The sequence below is a fragment of the Pseudorasbora parva genome, chromosome 11 (assembly GCF_024679245.1).
Source record: "Pseudorasbora parva isolate DD20220531a chromosome 11, ASM2467924v1, whole genome shotgun sequence".
Taxonomy (NCBI): Eukaryota; Metazoa; Chordata; class Actinopteri; order Cypriniformes; family Gobionidae; genus Pseudorasbora; species Pseudorasbora parva.
In genome coordinates, this window is record NC_090182.1 from 24,564,788 (window position 1) to 24,586,328 (window position 21,541).

The 21,541-nt window shown below is 39.5% G+C and overlaps 1 protein-coding gene across 4 annotated transcripts in view; it reads right to left on the reverse strand.

Moving 5' to 3' along the window:
- Positions 1 to 21,541, reverse strand: part of ebf1a (EBF transcription factor 1a) — a 158,248-nt gene that overhangs the window by 128,802 nt on the left and 7,905 nt on the right. For all 4 annotated transcript variants that reach the window (XM_067457485.1, XM_067457484.1, XM_067457483.1 and 1 more), the window contains exons 5-6: positions 16,898 to 16,971; positions 12,641 to 12,709 (exon numbers count right to left, since the gene is read on the reverse strand). In XM_067457485.1, the coding sequence (XP_067313586.1) occupies positions 12,641 to 12,709; positions 16,898 to 16,971 (143 nt within the window). The remainder of the gene's footprint in view (positions 1 to 12,640; positions 12,710 to 16,897; positions 16,972 to 21,541) is intronic.

Here is a 21,541-nt window from a genome sequence, read left to right on the forward strand (position 1 = left end):
TTTATGTTATATAATGCTAATATGTGACCATGGACCACAAAACCAGTCATAAGTCACATGGGTATATTTGTGGGTGTATATATATATATATATATTAATATATAGATACTTTTATATGGAAACCAGGTTCTTTCACGAAAGAAAAATTCTGACTTTATATCTCACAATTATTATTTCCTGTTTTTCGCACAATTACCTGTTTTATCTTTGAGTATTTATACCTAGTCTGGGGTCAGTAAAACATTATGAAAGATGTTGCATATACTCACCATGTGCGCATTTATTTGATCACAGTAAAAACACTAATATTGTGAAATATTATTACAATTTAAAATAAGTGGGGGTTTTTTATATGTGATTTATTCTTGTAATGGCAAAGCTGAATTTTCAGCACCCATTACGCCAGTCTTCAATGTCACATGATCCTTCAGAAATCATTCTAAAGATGAAAATGCAGCCTACAAAAGTAGCTCGCTAGGGTTTGAAACAGGTCTAAGCTGTGTGCTTTTGAACAATACACATAAAAAGGGCACACTCCAAACACTCTTCAGCAGTGTTTCCCTAAAAAGATTGGTGGACAGGAGGTCAGGTGAGCTCTGAGGGAAGGTGAGAAACCAGTTCTGAATTCACCCAGAGCTGAACTAACATGTCCATCTATTTTTCATCCTCTGACCCTTTTGTGATCCAGAATATTCTACACAGCCCTCTCACTCTCTCTCACTCTCTCTCTCTTCATCCAGCACTCACAGAGCTGTAACCTGAGCCATCCATTTACCCTGCCAGGGGCCACAGCTCTCTCTCTCATTGTCTGTTTGTAAGTGTATGTGAACAGTGAATGATAACATAAGCACTTGTGTGTAGAAGTGGACCCTGACATCACTTCACGCATGACTTCAAGGCAACATGGGAAGCGTTCAAGCCATTAATATGGACAAGTTTAGCATTTTTATTTCTACATTCACATTAATAATAAAGATTCACATTACCTCTCCGGCACTACACATGCTCACGTACCAAGAGCACTCACTAAACTGACTAAACATTGAAAGAGTAAGAAATATTTGTAATTCAGACTATGCTAACACCCAGGCCGGGTGGCATACACAGACACAGAGACAGGGAGGCTGAGGCGTGTCTATCTAAGAGTGAGTGGTCCTCTTTCCTCAGCAAACACTGAAATCTGATTACGCATAGAGGATGAAACAGATGAGAAATGAGAGACGCCTCCACCAGCTCATGCTAGACAGATTTGTGTGTGTGTGTGTGTGTGTGTGTGTGTGTGTGTGTGTGTGTGTGTGTGTGTGTGTGTGTGTGTGTGTGTGTGTGTGTGTGTGTGTGTGTGTGTGTGTGTGTTGTGTGTGTGTGTGTGTGTTGTGTGTGTGTGTGTGTGTGTGTGTGTGTGTGTGTGTGTGTGTGTGTGTGTGTGTGTGTGTTGTGTGTGTGTGTGTGTGTGTGTGTTTTACTGGTATTTCCTACATGGTGAGGACCAAATGTTCCAAAAAGGAGGTCAATACCAGACATCTTTGACCTTATGGGGACATATCTTGGTCCCCATGAGAATATCCTATAAATCAGACAAAATTATGTTTTTTGAAAATGCAAAAATGGAGAAAGCTTTCTGTGATGGCCAGGTTGAGGTTTAGGGGATATAAAGTTTATACAGTAAAAAATAAAAACCCAATATGTTTTTGCATGTGTATAGGAATATGTGGTTTATGAGGACATGGTGTGCATAATGACATGGCCATTACAACGTAAACATGGTAAGCCAAATGACTTAAAAACATATTAAACAGTGTTTTTTTTTTTAAATACTAAAAGTTCTGTGTGATGGGTAGGTTTAGTGTAGGGGGATAACATATGGTTTGTACAGTATAAAAACCATATGCTTATGGAGAGTCTCAGTAAACCACATATTCAAGAATGTGTGTGTGTGTGTGTGTGTGTGTGTGTGTGTGTGTGTGTGTGTGTGTGTGTGTGTGTGTGTGTGTGTGTGTGTGTGTGTGTGTGTGTGTGTGTGTGTGTGTGTGTGTGTGTGTGTGTGTGTGTGTGTGTGTGTGTGTGTGTGTGTGTGTGTGTGTGTATGACCAAGAAGGTGATATTGTTCAGTCATACATTTAAGAGCTTGAGCTTGATTTGAAAAGTTTCGAAAAATCCAAATGTCAGACTTTTACTTTTCATATAGACTTCTCAAGTTGGCATGAAACAGAAAGTTCTTTTTTTTTCCTATTGTGACTTAAAATAATGTAGGATGGGACTTGATTTTGCCTATCAGGAGAGGAGAGGAGAGGAGAGGAGAGGAGAGGAGAGGAGAGGAGAGGAGAGGAGAGGAGAGGAGAGGAGAGGAGAGGAGAGGAGAGGAGAGGAGAGGAGAGGAGAGGAGAGGAGAGGAGAGGAGAGGAGAGGAGAGGAGAGGAGAGGAGAGGAGAGGAGAGGAGAGGAGAGGAGAGGAGAGGAGAGGAGAGGAGAGGAGAGGAGAGGAGAGGAGAGGAGAGGAGAGGAGAGGAGAGGAGAGGCCAGTGAACCAGTTTCATAAAACCACAGTGCTGGCTGACCAACAAATTGTGTACCAGCATGGAAGTTTATTTAAGTTTTATTAAGTTTTACTTTCAAAAAGGCAGAAGTCGTCTCCTAAACCATGAAATGATCTTGTGCGCTCATAGTTGTAAGTGGCTAATTCAGTACAGATTGTATTACGCAACATTAGCACCATCTTTTGCGTTGATTGTATTTGTGTGTTTCAGCACATAACGAGACTGAAAGAGCGAGAGAGTGTGTGTCTGTGTACAGAGCTGGTGTCCGCTACAAGATGAAAGCCCATTGACGTTTTAAAGCAGCTACGACCTCTGCCTGCATCTGGCTGTCAATCACAGTTACCCACAGTCCCCTGAGGCAGTTTTGCCCGGCCCCAGAAAAAAAAAAGATGGTGAAAGAGAGAGAGAAAGAAAGAAACATCAGGAACACAACAGGGAGGGAGCTCCAGGCCAGCCAGTGAAGCCATCAACACCTTAGGGCTGCATAATCATCCACTACTCAGCAACTGTGCTGGCCTCCAACACACATTCACTGTGCACTACAGTTCCCACAATCCTCTACCCTAAGGCCCAAATATACAGCATGTCAATCAAATAATTGAATACTGATGTGCTTTGAGATACGAGAGTCCAATAGCTGCATTCGTCATCTCTGTGCTGATGTTTGTGCAGACTCGTGATCGAAACCCTGATGTACAGCATATTGAAGGAGAAAGATAATGATTAGTGTTAGTGATAGTGATAGACCTCTCAGACACCTTACTGACCTACAGCATACCTACTAATACACTTAAACTATTTACTACTAAAACCTTAAGTCTGTGTTAATAATTTTAAGACCATTTCAACAAATGCAAGCAACATGTAAGGGTATATTTTACCTAAAAAGGACCGTTTCGTCATCACTTACTCACCCTAAATCAGTTTGACTTGTTTCTTTCTTCAATGGGATATAAAAAGAGATGTTTAGCAGCATGAACTTGCTGCTCTTTTCCATATAATTCCATTCATAACAAAAAAATACTTAAAATACTCTATTTTATAATAGTATGTAAAAAAGTGTGCTATTATTTAATTATACATTATTCAGAAGAATAGACTTCTTAATCAAACACACATTCACATACATATTTTATTTTTAATGTGGTATCTTAAGATGCGTCAAACTAGCTTATATACAACAGCATTAGTTCCATAACCGATCAGCAGTGATGTCAGTTGTTAATACATTTTTTACGTATGGTTTCAGCAGACTTGCAATATAATCCACAAGTCATATAGATCGTCATGATAGTTTTATGGAGCATAACTTCCCAGACCAGGACTCCAAACATTTTATGTTGAGCAAGAAAGTCATAGCAACCATCATGATGGCGAGTAAATTATGACAGAACTTTCTTTCTTAGCTGATCCATTCCTCTAATGGTTCCCAGTGTAGATTAAATTGTCAAGGCATGGCTTCGAGTTCAGATAGATATTTTTATTAGGCAAAGCTGATGGGTTAAGCAATTAGAAGAGTAGACATAAGGCATAATGTAGTCAGTCTCAGACAGTACAAACAAGATTAATTTCCAGGTGGGCGCAATGTGTGGCGCACACAACACACATACAGCCAACACGCTCGCTTCCAACAGCGAAAAGCACGTTCAGTGGTAAAAACATATTTGAGCAGTGTCAGACACTGAAAAGGCTCTGTATTCTGCGTGATACTAATGAAACACACACACGTACACAAACTAACACTGATCTGGACAGACATACAGAGTCGTCCATTGAATAGGTTTGCTGTGAGAGGTCTAAACATTTCACCCTCATGGTAGCAACTTGGGAGGTGGGCAGGAGGTCTTAAAACTTCATCCTATTTAAGTTCTTAATGTACATATCTAATCTTATTGTGACTGATTCATTTGCGCATTGTTCCAAACTTGCCATCTGTGTAATCTTTAATCAAAATATCACTTGCTCTTCCTCTGAAATTACTTTTTGTAGTTGACATCATTTAGGCTGTACAGGCTATCAAATTCAGCGTGAAGTGAAATAAATTCACCCTACAGATTTAGGGCCCTATTTTAACGATCTGAGCACATGGTCTAAAGCGCATGCCGCAGGTACACGTAGGGTCATTTTTGGCATAACATCCAATAAACCAATCAGAGTCTCATCTCCCATTCCCTTTAAAAAACGGTTGTGCTTGCACCATGGCGGTTTCACTATTTACATGGCAGATTATAGACCCCCTCAACCTGACGAGTCAGTTTAAATACATGTGTGTATTGCTACGACTGGTTAAATAAGTAGCCACTGCGCATCCCTGTGCGTGTAATGAGCAGAGTGTACACACTTTGTGCTCCAGACTATAGGCGCACATTACTAACGGGCCCTTTAAATAACACAAAAAATACTGCACTGTTGACTTTAGACCAGGTATTTGTTGTCATAGCAACCTGCCAACAATGCGCCTGAACACACCTCGTTTTCAGACCAGCACACCCATGGGCACACAAATGGGTGCAAATGCATTTGCTATTTAAATAACGTGATGTTGGATGTGAAAATGATAACTGCGTGAGGCTGACACAAGCTAAAAAAAACACTTTCGTCACGCCTGGTGCCGCATTGCGCCGGGTGTATGATAGGGCTTTAATGTTGTTCAATTTACAACCAATGAATAAAACAAAGTCCCTGTGCCCTACATTTTTTTCAGGTGTTATTTAGATGAATGTCACAATACAGTACAATAGATCTGTCGATATATAAAATCAAATCTTTTCCAACATTAGCTTCACATTGAGGAAAAGTAAAATGCATTACGAATGCCGATTCATGTTTACTTACCTGAATAAACTCTGTTCTCTTTACGTGAATTGAATGAGAATGTATAGCGAAGTATTGACCTAAGATTATATGAGTGTGGCGATAAAAATAGAACAAAGAGAGAAACAGAGAGACAGATGGATGACAGGGGAAATTACAGTGTGTGTGTGTGTGTGTGTGTGTGTGTGTGTGTGTGTGTGTGTGTGTGTGTGTGTGTGTGTGTGTGTGTGTGTGTGTGTGTGTGTGTGTGTGTGTGTGTGTGTGTGTGTGTGTGTGTGTGTGTGTAAAAGAAAGGTGATCTTCATGCGGAGTGAGAGAATAGGGCGGGAGCTAAGAGAAGGGGTATAAAGAGGCACATCTGTGCTTAACTTGCTCCAGGGCAAGTCTGTTCCCTCTGACACCTTCTAAACACACACACACACAAACACACAGCCACACACACATACACACACATGTTCACACACTTTCAATGTTATGAGTTTCAGTAATGGGGCCACTTTTTTTTACAATAAACTATAATTAGTGAACAATGAGTGCTTAACAGTTACAAAATCTCTTTCTGTCTTTCGTTCTTAATTTTAAGACTGACAGTGCATATATTCATGGTTCATGTAAAAATCTATGTATATCGTGCAAAGTATAATATTTGTTTTATAAAGAAAAGAAAATATAATGAAAATAGGGGAACCCAGGCCTGCCGGTAAACTAAATTAGCATCAAATGCAAATGAGTGGGGTGCTTAATGGTGGAACAGGTGCAGGCAGGGCCCCTAAATGAGATAAATGAATAAAACATCCCTGGGCACGCCTGTGAAAGCTGACACAAAGTCAATGGCATGAATTATTCAGCAGCCAGCCGAGGCTGCGCGCTGCTGACCTCTCACCACAGGAAGTGCATCCCAAACACAACAAACCACAACAATGGACTTCAGACACGGGGGTTCCCTCTGTGCAGTGCGCACGCAAATACACACACCCATTGAGCGGTACACAATGCTAAATATAGATCTATGAAATCGTGATGGGCCTCGCCATATGGATGGGAGAAGCCAATAGAGAACATGTTCACGGCAATTAAAAAATGATATTCTTCATCTGACTGTTTTGTCTTTTTCAAGATCAAAACATCATAAACATCTTTTTTTAGAGCTTTTTCTTGCTTACCGCAAGATTTATTTTGCAAAAATAAGCTCGAAAGTAATATTCTAAAAGATGTTTTATACACATTTTGCTTATATATTTTTTTTTATAATTTCTTAAAGCTCTTTAAATATAATTATGTATCAACATCAAGACAACAATACTAATAATATAATAAATAAAATGCTTTTTGACTGCAAAATGTCTTCAGTGAGGCACTGGAAGAGCAAATAAAAATCCAGGGATGCTTAGATTTTTCAGATGTGGTTGATCACTTCTTCAAATATATGTATGTGTGCGTGCGTGTGTGCTAGTGGGGTGTGTATATGTGTGTGTGTTGACAGAAATAACAGGATTACTCTGATGTCTCTGCGTGAGAGCATGCATTGGAGAGAGGCAGAGAGAGGATGTTTTCCCACCATGCCCTTTACAGGGGAATCTGAGGTTGCTTAGAGCAGACTGAGAAAAAAAACATCAGGTTTAACGTTAAAAAGTTGTATGTGTGGGCTTATGACTAAAAAAGTGAACGATTGGGAGAGTGCATCTGTTGCTGCAGAAGTAGACAGGAAGCCGCCCTGAAGCTGCGGTGACATCACCTTCCCCGGGAGGAGCACTTCCTGTCTGACATTCCTCAATCAACACACACACACACTCATGAGGAAATGGCATACATCAACAATACCCTCCGTATGAACACACACAAACACACGGCCCTCACCCGCACACATGCTTCTTAAAACAACACCAGTCTAATCCGTGTCACCGCTAGTGTGTGAGAATGAGTCAGTTTGGTTGTTTATCTTGGGAGTAAAATGAAGTTTTCCTCTCTGTTTCTCATCGGTAAGTGTTGTCAGTAGCATTGAGTGTCTAATCAGTCGTCCTGTGGGTCAGATCTGTGTCTAAAGCGTATGAAGTGGATCAGTGATCTGGCTGATCCGTGGCTCTTATCTGTGAGAGCAGAGGAGACTCTGACTGCCAGGGTTTCTAGCACTAGCCTGAAGGGCCGGTCAGTCTTTCCAGAGATCACAACCTCATGCCCTGTGCGTGAACAACAGGCTGGACAAGCAGAGAGATAGAAGAGCACTGAGAGTGAAGATAGAATAACTGTATGTTATGTGTGTGATTCGACTTATGTATCTGGAATCAAATTAGCCAATGTCGCCAATGTAATTTTTATGCAAAAAATCCAGAATATCGAATAAAAATGAATAAAGCAGTGATCTTTTGATCCTTCTTTCTAAATATTACTTGAGCTCCAAATTTAAAATGATTTCTGAAGGATCATGTGACACTGAAGACGTGTACTGATGCTGAAGATTCAGCTTTGCCATCACAGTAATACATAACATTTGAAAACTTTCAAATAGAAAAGAGTTATTTTAAAATGTTATGATATTTCACAATATTTCTGCTCTCATTATGTTGATCAATTAAACTTAGGTGAGCATAAGATACTTCTTTCAAACACATCAGAAAATCATACCAACCCTAAATGTTTCTATGCACATTTGGAAATCTTTATTTGCATCTTCGTGTTTCATCAAGTATCTTTTAATGCAATATCATAACATTTGCATAAAAATACATTGACAAAAAAAAAATATATATATATATATATATATATATATATATATATATATATATATATATATATATATATATATATACATACATATAAATTTCAAACAGTGTATGAACCTTTCAGAATGGGCTTTTTTCTTTCTTCATATTTTGAAAACAGTAGTAAATTAGTAAAGTTATAATTAATTTCAATTAATATTAATCAGGTTAATTAATTGGCTTAATTAAAAAAATTGATGTCAATGTGACATTCCCATTTAGATACATGGATAATTGTGTGAGGGAGAGAGCAACAGAGAAGAAAAGTAGGCGCTCAGTATATAGAGAAAGTAAAGACAGAATGGTGAAGTTGTCAGGGGAGAACGGCACACACAGGGCCACACACACAGGCACGGGCGAGTGGAGAGGAGTGCATGCTCTTCTTTGGGAACCATCCAGGCGGATGATGGGATTGTTGACAGTGAGCTGCATATCTTTAACCCTGTATTAACTTGGAACAGCAGAGCTTGGCCTTTTATTATTCCTGCACCGTTTGGGCTTAAGTAGGCCACACATCTACACCTATGCATACAGACTCACAAATACAAGCATGCACACACACACACTCTCGCTCTCTCTCTCTCTCTCTCTCTCTCTCTCTCTCTCTCTCTCTCTCTCTCTCTCTCTCTCTCTCTCTCTCTCTCTCTCTCTCTCTCTCTCTCTCTCTCTCTCTCTCTCTCTCTCTCTCTCTCTCTCTCTCTCTCTCTCTCTCTCTCTCTCTCTCTCTCTAGAAAGAGACATTGTCACTGCATAGGAGCACATCACCTTTCAGCAGTTGTGACAGCCCAGCCTTGAGAGTCACGCACACTTTTTAAAGCCGACGCACACATTTTCCTTCACTCTTACTTGTGTATCTCTTTTAGAGGGAAAGACACACCAGTTAATTTTTGGGAGAGAAAACAGAAGCATGTTTACCGCAAATGCTTTCCTTCGCTGTATTACTGTCGTTTTCATGGCTCGCACACACAGACACTCACGCTGAGCTCTCCACAGTCTCTCAGTCTTAATTGCCACACAATAGGGCTACAGACCGGACAGGATTACGTTAACAATGGGAGCCCCAGCCTGTGAGGATCACTCTCTGGCCACCGATTCAGAGAACAGCTCTGTGAAATAGAGACCGCTAATCCACTAATGCAAACATACTGCAGGAATATAGCGCAGCTCGCTGTCACTGCCTCTCTTCCATTCAGATAGATAGATAGATAGATAGATAGATAGATAGATAGATAGATAGATAGATAGATAGATAGATAGATAGATAGATAGATAGATAGATAGATAGATAGATAGATAGATAGATAGATAGATAGATAGATAGATAGATAGATAGATAGATAGATAGATAGATAGATAGATAGATAGATAGATAGATAGATAGATAGATAGATAGATAGATAGATAGATAGATAGATAGATAGATTACTATCTTCAGAAGATCTTACAGTTCACTTCAGAAGAATTTCCACTATTAAAAATGTGAATGCCATTCTCATTCTCATGCTGTTTTTGAATAAAATAGCACATCCTGTGTGAGCGGCCACTAGCAGAGCAGGAACGAAAATGGTTCTGTGAAAGCACCCTGAGAAACATTACTTCCTGTTCTGCTTTCATGAGAGCTGAAGATCTTCTTCAAGAAGGTCAAATCTGGCCAGTAGTATAGTTGCGAGCCAAAGACCTCCATTAAACATTCAGAGAAAGGGCACATCAAGCTCGTTCCGTGGCGTTTTTCATCCTTCACTGTGTTATTTCTTCATGAAGTGGATATCCAGATGTTGAAGATTACATCACAAATAAAGCCTTCCAGCGGGGTCAGGGCTCGCGACCGAGCGCAAAGCCACAGAACTCCCACGGTTCGCGCTGGAACTCTGAATTGTCTGCAGTCCCAAATCACTATAAGTGTTTAAGAGTAGCCCCAGTGATGAAGGCATCAACTGCACTGTTCCCAGGGAGATAGAACGACACCTTTCCCCATTACTGTACGGCTTATTGAGCTTCAATTACTCCTAACACACACAATGATAAGAGAAAGAAATCGAGAAAGAGAATAAGAGAGAGCGAGCTTCTAAAGGACGTGAAAGAGATGAAACAGGAGGCAGTGAAAAGGCCTGCTATTAGATGTCATTGGCCTTTTGTGTCCGTGTCAATGAGAGAAGATTAAAGTATTTGAAATAATCTTACTGGGGCATTAACAGAGCTCAGAACGTAAAAGAAGAAGAAAAGGAGAAGATGAGGAATCAATCAGGACATACATACATTTACACATGAAATGAGATTAGACGCAGCCATCCAACGTAAACTAAACACGCCCTCTGAGAAGAAAGCTAGCTAGCGAACCAGTTTAAATTTCACGTGAGTAATTCAATTTACCCCAATCAGATTTTCAAAAGCTTCCCAATGAGTCTGGGAACTCGAACCGTGAGCCGGCGGTCCCGTGAGCACAGATCTGCTGCGAGTAAGATTTGTTCTTTTAACAATCTAATAAGGCATTGTTAGTTGGCTTTATTTCCCTGACATTCCTCTGGTTTCGCTGAAGTGGCCTGTTGTGCCGTCTTATGAGAGGAACCTAATTAGGAAATCAGTTTCATTACTCTTGCAGAGGAATTAGCGCTAGCCTTGCTAATTACTGCTGTAAAACCTAATCAGCTCTTTGAAACAAGACCACACTAATGAGCTCTTATTTATTCAGCTAAATAACTTCAAGGGAAGACGCTCAAAATCATATTTTTTGATGAATTTGGGAGCGCGTGTGCTCGTCTGCGCTTGCCGTAATTGATTCTGTTCCATCTTGCGCCTTGTTTGTTAGGAACCCCAGCATGTGAATGTGGCCAGGAAAATATTGAAAGTTCCAGTAAACTCTTTCATATATTTCAAATGACCTATTTTCCAATCTCGGAGAGACACACGACTAAAATGAAACTGTTACTAATTCCTTTTTTATTCACAGGCAATTAGCGATGCCCTCGCACCTGAGCCTAAAGGGGTCTGTGGTGACCTCGAGCACAGCTGCTGACTTTAGCCAGACCCCAAAAACAATCGTTCAGACCCAACAGTTACAGCGGAGCTGCAGCAGAAGGATATCAGGAAGCATTTCAGACCAACTTTATACAGGGAAACAATCAAGAAGAGTAAGTGATGGCCAGTGTGTTTGTGTGAGCGTGTTGGGTGGAGGTGATGCCACGTGGCATTGAGGGGCTGCAGCTGTCTTTGAGAGCTGTGAAGCGTTCTAACCCAGTGGAGCAGAAATGGGCCAGCCTCGCAGACACAGCAGCCAGGTAGAAGGCTCTCTTACTCTCTGACAAACACACACACAACACTATTGCTGGCAAAGTCAAAGCCAACCTACAGCTGTGTTCATCTGATAGCACAGGCCACTGACTTATTAACACACGGATCACAACACACCTTTGACACTTAAACACACTTTAATCTGCAGAAATCCACGCTTAGTTTAGTCGTACCATGGCACGACAGAGTCAGAAATGAAGCAGTCTCGCCCTCAATAATAACGTGACACGGTTGTATGATCCTTTAAACAAAAAAGGGTAGGAGACGTGCTTCGCTGCACATGCTGCTCTCTGCAGAAGTCTTGCACATCTTCATACATGCACACTTCATACTCAACGACCCCGACAGGGCCTCAAAACACCTAGCTCGATCACTAAACAATTACTCTTTTGCAAACAAATGGCTTATGGTTTCAGTAAGGCTTTTATGCTTGTTTTTCACACTGATGCTGAATTCTTTGAACTGCTGCTTTTGATTTGCAATGTTTTATACTAAGCAGAGCGTATAGTAATATACAGCATCCACAAACCTGTTCACGTTTATAGAGCAACACTTGTCATTTTGACTTTAACACTTGATTTTCATTTATATAGTAATTTGATACTTATAATTTTATGGTAAATTAAAAATGAAAACAGAATGTTATTTCTTTAAACACTACCAATCAAAGGTTTGGGGTCTGTAATTATTTTAGATTTTTATAAATATATATAAAACAAAAAAAATCCTGTGAAGGAATAATATGATCCTTCAGAAATCATTCTAATGTCCTAATTTGGTGATAATCTTGTTGAAAATAAATGCGCTGCTTAAATTTTTTCTGGATACCAGGTATTTACTCAATTTTAATTAATTTAATGCATCCTGGCTAAATAAAAATATAATTCTTTAATAAAAAATAAATCTTATTGACCCCACACATTTGAAAGTACTGGAATTATTTATTTAATCTATTATCTTCCTAATTTTGTTGGTTTTACCTTTAGTTTTTTTAAGGATGTGGTGTGTAGAAAAGAAACGTGCAATTTCAAAAAATTGAAAACGTACTGAGGCCAAGTTTCTTTACATTCTCATTTTCTTTTGTGTCCAATTTTGATAAGGAATCTAGCTTGACAAACTCTGCTATATTTATAACTCCCTAAATTGTAATAAAGCCACTTTCAACACTTCCACTGGACTTCCTGTCTAGTGTGATGATCAGATATGTTGCCACACACATACAAACATCTAACCCCCAGCGCTTACCTGTCGATGATGACCGGGTCAGATGGCGTCTCGTTACGATTGCCACAACTTTTTTTGTCACAGCAGCGGCTAATAGAGAAGGAGGGAGAGAAAGAGAGAAAGAGCGGTTAACCTGGGTATTACTGCACATATGTCAGCACTGAACTCAAACATGGTGGAGAAGGAAGAGGTAGCAATTATAAAGCAGTCTTTCTTTTGCTCCTTCAAGGCAGACACTTACTCTCGTACTGTACACATAGCACACAATATGCTGCTTCTCGGCCTGTGTATTAGTAATTACAGCTAACAGACTGCCCCGCTCAGAGACGGTTACTGAAGGATAAGAAGTGTGGCTGATAACTGGGCAGTTATGGAGAGAGAAGATGAGGGCAGATGAAGGAGAGAAAAGGATATAGGTGGAGAGGTGAAAGTAAAGAGGAGTTTTTAGTATATATCCTGTAAGCATTCCATACAAGACAGAAGGGGCAAGGTGCCTAAGTGTTGCTAATGTGTTCCCAAATGAAAATGTTTTATATAATTATGTTAAAAATTCCTGTTTGCATGGGACAGCGGTAGAGAACAAGATGGATACTAGAGCATGAGCAAGTGAAAGAAGACAGGAGGGATGGGTAAGGGGTGTATATGTGGTGTCTTCGGCGGATGGAGGCTGGCGGTAAACAGCAGGTGGGGCGGTGAGTTCAGGTTTCCCTGCACAGATGGCAGAGGGGCTAGTATGAGAGAGAGCATAGAGCATAAGACATCATGTGATAGGAGCAGAACGGATCTGTGTGTGAGTGGGCACCTTTAGACCTGATGAGCTTGATAAGATGGATTGAGCTTGACTCCTCATTCCCGCACCCTGGCAGTCTAAGCGCTGTTGTTAGTTCGGACAGCGAGTGGTGGGGCTTCTGTCTCAGTTTACTCTATCTTGCTGTTGTATTTTTACCTTGCTGCCTCTCTCTGCTCTCATTTTCTCTCACTCCTCTGAGAGCAGTCAAGTCTTTAGCAATGTTCTCTCAGAAGTGGGTCACACAGGAGCGAAGCTTTCTGGGATGTGAGGGGTGGGCACAGATGGATGTGACACTCTGATAACCCCATAGCCAGCCAGAACCCATGGGAAACCACCGCAAGGCCCCCCACCACCACCATTCGTGAACCGCCAAGCCCCCCCATCAACGATATGCTAATGACTCCACACATGCTCTGGGCTTCGTTCAGGGGGATTTTTCGTCCATTCAGGCTCTATTTGCTACGTCCCAGCGGACCTGCAGGGGAACCGTAATCTTTAATCTCAAGCGTTTCCTCCTGCTGCAGCATTTGAAGAAATTAAATCCAAATTGCTGCACGTAATTACCAGGATGTGGCCCTCGCTGATGCCATTAAAGCTGAACTGCCCTTAGTCCAGCTTCTTTACAGGCAGCAGCTCTAAAATAGCCCCCGAAACCAAACAAAGCAGAGTTTCTCCAAATGTGACCACCCAACCTTTAATAATCTGGCCAAGTTTGGGATGTTTTTATCTGCACCCCACAAAACAAACTAAATCTCATCAATCTGTACATATGAGGATGTGGAACTCTATCATAAAGAGCCCAGAGTTGCGTTTGAGCGATTGTTTCTAGCCTTGCCTGTGAGCGAGTTGTTTGGGAAAATGCGTCTCTGTCTCATGCTTGCAGGCCCATGCGGCACCATATGGCTAATGGCAAGGCGTACAGCAATTAACAGCCCTGATTAATGGAGAGCAGTCTAATTGCAGACTGGTAATTGTGCCTTTCTCTCAGTACAGGCTCTGTATCGAAACACGATATACAGATGAAGAAGGGGAAAAGGAAGAAGGAAGAGGCGAGACTTAGTTGTTTACTCATTTGAAATAGACGCTTTTTCCTTTTCTGCAGCTTCTAGAAAGCTCTTTGGTGTGCAACCAAGTACAGACATTTGCATTGGCGGGGCCTTACAGGTTCCAGTAGCGATATGTACTTTAGATGTGATCCGTGTAATCCTACGGTGACAGATCAAAGCTGACGCGGTGAGCCTTTGTAGCCACGTATGGTACTAAGTGTTTGTGTCAATACACATCTTTAAATCAGCGACTATTTTGAAAGAGCGATAACAGAAGGCTGCGTGCATGGAGAGCCGCGTGTGTGTGTGTGTGTGTGTGTGTGTGTGTGTGTGTGTGTGTGTGTGTGTGTGTGTGTGTGTGTGTGTGTGTGTAAGGTAGAGAGGGGGAGTGAAAGATTGAAAGAGAAAGAGGAGAGAGCCTTGGCTCGCCTGCACATATTTCATTGTCAAAACTCAAAGCAAGCTGCATTCATTAGCTGTGGAATAACAAGAGGATTCTTATTGAGTAATGAGTTTTTCCTTGTCCTAATTAACCAAGCATGAGTGGTATATTTTTAGTAGAAAACTGTTCAAATGCTCTCCATTTCAACCAAAAATAGATGAGGACTCATCTCCACAACCCAGTTTTAAGTGCAAGGAATTTATCTTTTGATTTTAATTAAAGGTGCGTGGCTTTCGCTCGTTCTCTTTTTTTCCCTTGCAGAGCAAGAGTGGATGACCTGGATAGGGATTCAAGAAGGCAGGGAGAAGATGGTTGCCCTGAACTTAAAGGGTTAGTTCACCCAAAAATGAAATTGATGTCATCAATGACTCACCCTAATGTCGTTCCACACCCGTAAGACCTCCGTTCATCTTCAGAACACAGTTTAAGATATTTTATATTTAGTCCGAGAGTGTATCCAAGTGTATGCACACTATACTGTCCATGTCCAGAAAAGGAATAAAAACATCATCAAAGTAGCCCATATGTGACATCAGTTTGTTAATTAGAATCTCTTGAAGCATCAAAAATAAAATGTATTTTTGATGCTTCAAGAGATTCTAATTAACAAACTGATCCAAACTGGTCCAAAAATAACAAAAACTATATTAAGACTCTATTCAGCATTGTCTTCTCTTCCTTGTCTGTGTTCAATCCTCAAATAAAGATTCAAACGGTTGTGAATCAGTGTATTGATTCATGATTCGGGTCGCGTGCCAAACTGCTGAAATCACTTGACACTGGTGATCCGAATCATTGATTGATTCACTGATTCATTACCATTTGAATCTTTATTTGAGGTTTCAACACAAACAAGGAAGAGAAGTCAGTGCTGAATAAATTCGTAGTTTTTGTTATTTTTGGACCAAAATGTATTTTCGATGCTTCAAGAAATTCTAATCAACCAACTAATGTCACATATGGACTACTTTGATGATGTTACACTCTCGGACTAAATATAAAATATCTTAAACTGTGTTCCGAAGATGAACGAAAGTCTTACGGGTGTGGAACGACATTAGGGTAAGTCATTTATGACATAAATTTCATTTTTGGGTTAACTAACCCTTTAAGGTCTATCTCATGCCATGGAAGTCTGAATTGAAAATTTAGTGTATCCAAATATCCATGTAAACCTTCAAACTTAAACTTTCAAATCAAGGTCAAAATTTGTCTCGACAAACATTGCTTTTTAGTGCATATGAGTTATTAGTTATTTAAATAGCAATTCTGCATTTTGAATTCCAATTCAGGAGTTTCAATTCTAAATGGTGACAATCCTGACTATTAAATGCACTGTCCAAAAGTGTACTTCTCTACATGGTTTTTGTGTGTTTATTTCAACAGTTAAAATAAGAACCACCAAACAACAAAAAATGAGCCTCCAAAAATAGAAATGTTAGCTGGCATCTATTTTGAACAAAGTCAGGCTTGATTTCTAAGGCCGAGCTGGATTCTGGGAAAATAACAGTTCTAACTCTGATAGGAAACAGGCTGGTGTAACTTTATCAGGATCCCATTTGGACTGGTGAAAAATGATCTGGGAGTGTCTTGTGTAATAGTGCATCGTAAGTCTAAACTTGAGCCATCATATAAACGTACTGCATCCCTCTTAAATAAAAGTAAACTGTTTATTCCAGTTTTGATGGACGTGTATGATAAATTAAAGAATAATGATCTGACCTTTCAGCAAATTTATAATAATGTTAATCTATCCTCTCCCTTACATCTAATTTTACAACAAGGCTTACACACAGCTGTGTGTGTGTGCGTGAGCAGAAAGCTCAGCCCTGTCACACTAATTCTAGATCCAGAGGTCCGCAGCCTCGCCAAGACAAGAACGATGCCAAAGTAAAGCTCTCACAGTCAGCGGGCAGAGCTTGGTCGGGAAGATTCAAGAGCTTGATTGTGTAACAGTGAAGGAGGGAGTGTGGTGTATTGCACATGTGTGTGTTTCTCACCTGCACATGATCTCGTGCGTCAGAAGCACCCGGCACATCTCTGGGTTTTTGTCTTGCCCTTCATAGATAATTGCCTGATGGATAAGAGAAGGTGGAAAAATGTGGTTAGAGAAAACTGACAAACATAAACGCTCTGAGCATGCACAAATTTCCATGACTAACTCTCAGGGTGTTTTAAAACATGAGAAGAACTGGATATCTGGTTGTATCGTTCCGCTGAAGCAAAAACATTATGACATCACATCATTACTCCATACACACACTGCAGCGCTTACAGTGGTTAATGTGACTCTGATTCCATCTGATAGAGGCTGTCGTTGAAATATTGCATGCATCATGGGAATGATCAAGTCAGTTTTCAGATCATCTTTGTTTCAAAATGTTCTGTTCATTCGGTCCTGTGTTTCTTACTCTACAGACTGGGCTCTGAATTTCATTGATGTCATTTTGTTTCAGCTAATCAATCAATAAAAATCGCCTATAGTGCACCGTGGGAAGGTTTGAAAAGAGGCTTTGTGTGCGGGGTGGTCTGTCTCTGGCTCAGCCAGGCTTAAAGTGGGCAATTTAATGCCCACTTACCTGCTGCAATGGAAAACGATCCTTAACCACCTCTCTAAGAGCTTAAACTTGGTGCATCACATTCGGTTACTTGAGAATCAATAGTGTTTCGGTGTCATTGACCTCAAACACGGAGACATCCAAAGTTTAAATATGAAAACCTTCGAAATGATGAATAACTCTTTTTTTGTGTTAGTAATAATGCTCAAGTCAAATGGATGGATTTTGTGGTACTTTATAGAGCTACATGGGTCATTCTGTCATCTTTATTTGTGTTTGTGAAGAAATAAAGTCTTACAGGTTTGGAATAACGTTATAGTGGGTAAACGATCATAGAGTTGAAGTTTGGATGAACTTTTCCCTTAATCTATTGCATCATTGTCAGTTGTAACCAGGGGTGTAGCCATCTTTTCAGAAGTGAGGGGGACAGAAATGTCAGGTGTAATACCAATTTTCAGTTTTCACAATCCAGATTTAATTGATCTCATCTCTTGCTTTTAATTCAGTAAGATATCAAATACACTGCTGATCAATAACCACTAATATATATATTTTCACCTATATTTTATGCCAATTGTTTTATTATTTATTTATTTAACACTACACAGCTAGGCACATACATGTACACATAGTTTGAGGGAGAAAAGAAACTAAAATGCCAATTTTATGATTGGTTTATGTACTATAAATACTTACATTTTTAAAAAAAAAAAAAAACAATAAAAAGTAATACAGTGAAATAACATCCCAATGTAAAGCAGCTGTTATCTGTGTGAATATATAGTAAGTATACATATATATATATATATATATATATATATATATATATATATATATATATATATATATATATATATATATATATATATATATATATATATATATATATATATATATATATATATATATATTTATTTATTTATTTATTTATTTATTTATTTTTCTGTGATCATAGCTGAATTTTCAGCATAATAATTTTTTAGCAGAAATAATTCTAATATGATTAATTGATGCTCAAGAAACATTTATGATTATAATTTGCATCAAATCATCTTATTAGAATGATTTCTGAAGGATCCTGACACTGAAGTTCAAAGTTCAAAATTTATTGCCATTTGCACATGTATGTTTCAACCTGTGTAAGAACGCTCTAGAAGCACTATTTTCTGATGTTAGTTGATGCTGTCTTCAGTGTCCTTGTTAACATGCCTGCCTCCCGCGCAGGAGATACTGGTTTGAATCCCACACGGAGCCGGTTGACTAGGACTGGTGAGCCCCCCGTGTAATCTATGCCCGTGGTGGTAAATGACAACTGATGTTATCTTTTGTTTAATATTTGCCACCAATGAACAACACTATATGTTCAATGAATCAGAATTGCAAACAATTCTGAACTAAATTGAGAATGACCTTTAAATTCCAATTCAAATAAATTACATTTGAATTGAATTATAAAACAGGACAGTTGCCATTCAAATCTGAATTTAAGAACATTCATGTAATTGTAATTTAACAACTTCACAAAACTTTGTGAAGACAAAATCTGAACTTGTTTTTTTTTAAAAAAAATTGGGAGGGAAATTAAAAGTGGACAGATAGCCTAGACACTTCTGTGAAAGAACACTTCATTTCCCAGAATTTCAACTTCCTGTGGGGTGTGGCCAATTAAATTCCAATTCACTCTCATGAATTGAAAGAAGGCTAATTATTTAGTTTTGAATTTTGCACAATCCTGCATTGTTTTCTCTTGGCAACATTCAGCTCCATCATTTGTTGCTCTTTGGTTAAATTAAAAGCAGACGAGGGGAATCAAAAGAACTATGCGTGTAGTGTTTGTTGGACTGTGCAGATTACTGTCCTATTATGTCATAGAGGACCACCCTTGCCACAATGCACCCTCCACAGGCATCTGGGCCTCACAGACTGGCTAATGATACAACAACGCAAATCCTTATTGTTCAGCAAAGCACACTTACTACTACATGAGAAAAGACATTTGCGAAGTGAAAAGAGTTTAAGGAGGGTGATCCGATAAACTGCATAATTACAGGTCCCCCTAAATAAGTGTCTTACTCCAGCTAGTGTGAAATAGCCTTTCGGAAAGATGTGTGCGCGTGAGCTTCCATAAGCCTGCATCTGTGAGACTCTGTGCATGTGTATGCATTCACGCATGTATTTGTGCATTAGCATGTGTGTGTTTATGTGTGCGGCGAGCAGTTGGGCTGCCAGACTGGAGCATAGCGAGCCATCTGGCCCAACTAACACTTCATCCAAAAACCTCAGCTTTGTTTCCATCCTCCAATTCCACACAAGATGTCCCCCACAGCCGTGAATCAGTGACTCTACTCAAAACATACACACACTGCAGCCTATTAACAGGCTGCTCTCTGTCACACACACACACACTTACATACTTAAACCCGTTTGCCATGAATCACTCTCTCTTTCTCTCTGAACACACATATACATGCCACTCATGGCAACTGAAGACACAGAAAAACAGCTGATGGTTCTAATGAGGAACTGTTTCCCTCACAAGTGCACAATGCTTTTTCAATTACATGAAACACTTGCTTGAAAACAAGTTTTATAAGTAAATCATCAGATCATCCAGAAAAAAAAAAAGTTATTTCATATTAGGAAACAGTCAGCTGGGACATTTCTATAATGTTAAAAATGTATATTAACATTTGTATATGGAATTTTTAGAATAAAATTATAAGAAGTTATATGTAGAATTATTATTATTATTTTATTTTTTTAAAGCTCTTCTCTAGAGTTCGTGGTCACTGAAGGGCTTTCCTCTGGTAAATATAATTATATATTATTTGTTTTCAAGCTGTCCATTTGCAAGCTGTTTTATTGACGTATTTCTGTGGTTGACACATTGATTGAGCAATTATATTAGTCATGATTCTCTTTAGTGTCTATTTCGTGCTATAACTAGTAGTAAAGAGGAAGAGATGAATGGTTCACTAATGTTAAATGCTTAAATCGTGGCGCCACAACACATTAAAAAGCACCAAAACAACATTCATTGTTTGAATTTCACAGTAAAATTGACACAATTTAAAAGCTGAGAGTTTCATATCAAAGGTAACCTGTTTTGTCTTCTCAGTCGGCGCGTTGTCAGTGTCCCACTGCGATGTATTTCACACTGCACGAAAAAATGTACGTGCAGCGTGAGAATGTTGACATGATTCTGAATGCATACAAGTTGACAGCCCTGCATATGACATAATTTTATTTTCATTATTGTTATTTTAATTACTAGAGTTACATTAACAAAACTCTACTGCATCAGCTTTGTTTGGACTAGTCTGAAGAGCGGTGTCTTCTTCTATTGGATTTCATCTGGGAGGGCTGCATTACAGTTCTGCGCTACAGCGCACCTCTGGTCACACCACGTTATTGCAGGCCCTTAAAATAGCGAAAAATCATATGAAATTAAAAGTAAAAATATTTTTCGACAATGTTTTACTGTCGACATTATCGATAAAGTCAACTAATCGTTTTAGCCATATTCATATATTTTTTTTATTACTATTATTTCCTGTCATTGCTGTGGTTAGAGGACATAGGTGATCCGAGAACATTTGTTTGTTAGGTTTCACATTGTGGAAATGAGGGTCAAGGTCCTCTAAAAGCGAGCAAGCATGCATCACTGTCTGAGCCTAGAGCCTCGACCCCGCAGGCTTTCTGAGAGAAAGAGGGAGGCAGAGAGAGCAGTCCAGGCCACACAAAGACGTCCTCTACACCTTCACACATTCATTTCATTTATAAGACTGGCTATTTATCACACAAAGCCCCTGCAAATAGACTCAGAATAACTCCATGCAGAGAACAGTACACAAGTGCCTGGAAAAAGTCTGAAAACAGTTTGTCAATTTCTCCTCAGAGGCAAACACAACAATGGTAGTGCATCCTTCTCTGGATTCGAGCTAGTGCAACACAAAGCGTCATCGGGTGGGGTTTTTTGTAGCCCCTGACGCCACACCTATTCTGTGTGGAGTTAAGACAGAACTTTCTTAGGGGTTTTGGATATATATATTAAATGCAAATATATATAATATATAAAATACATTA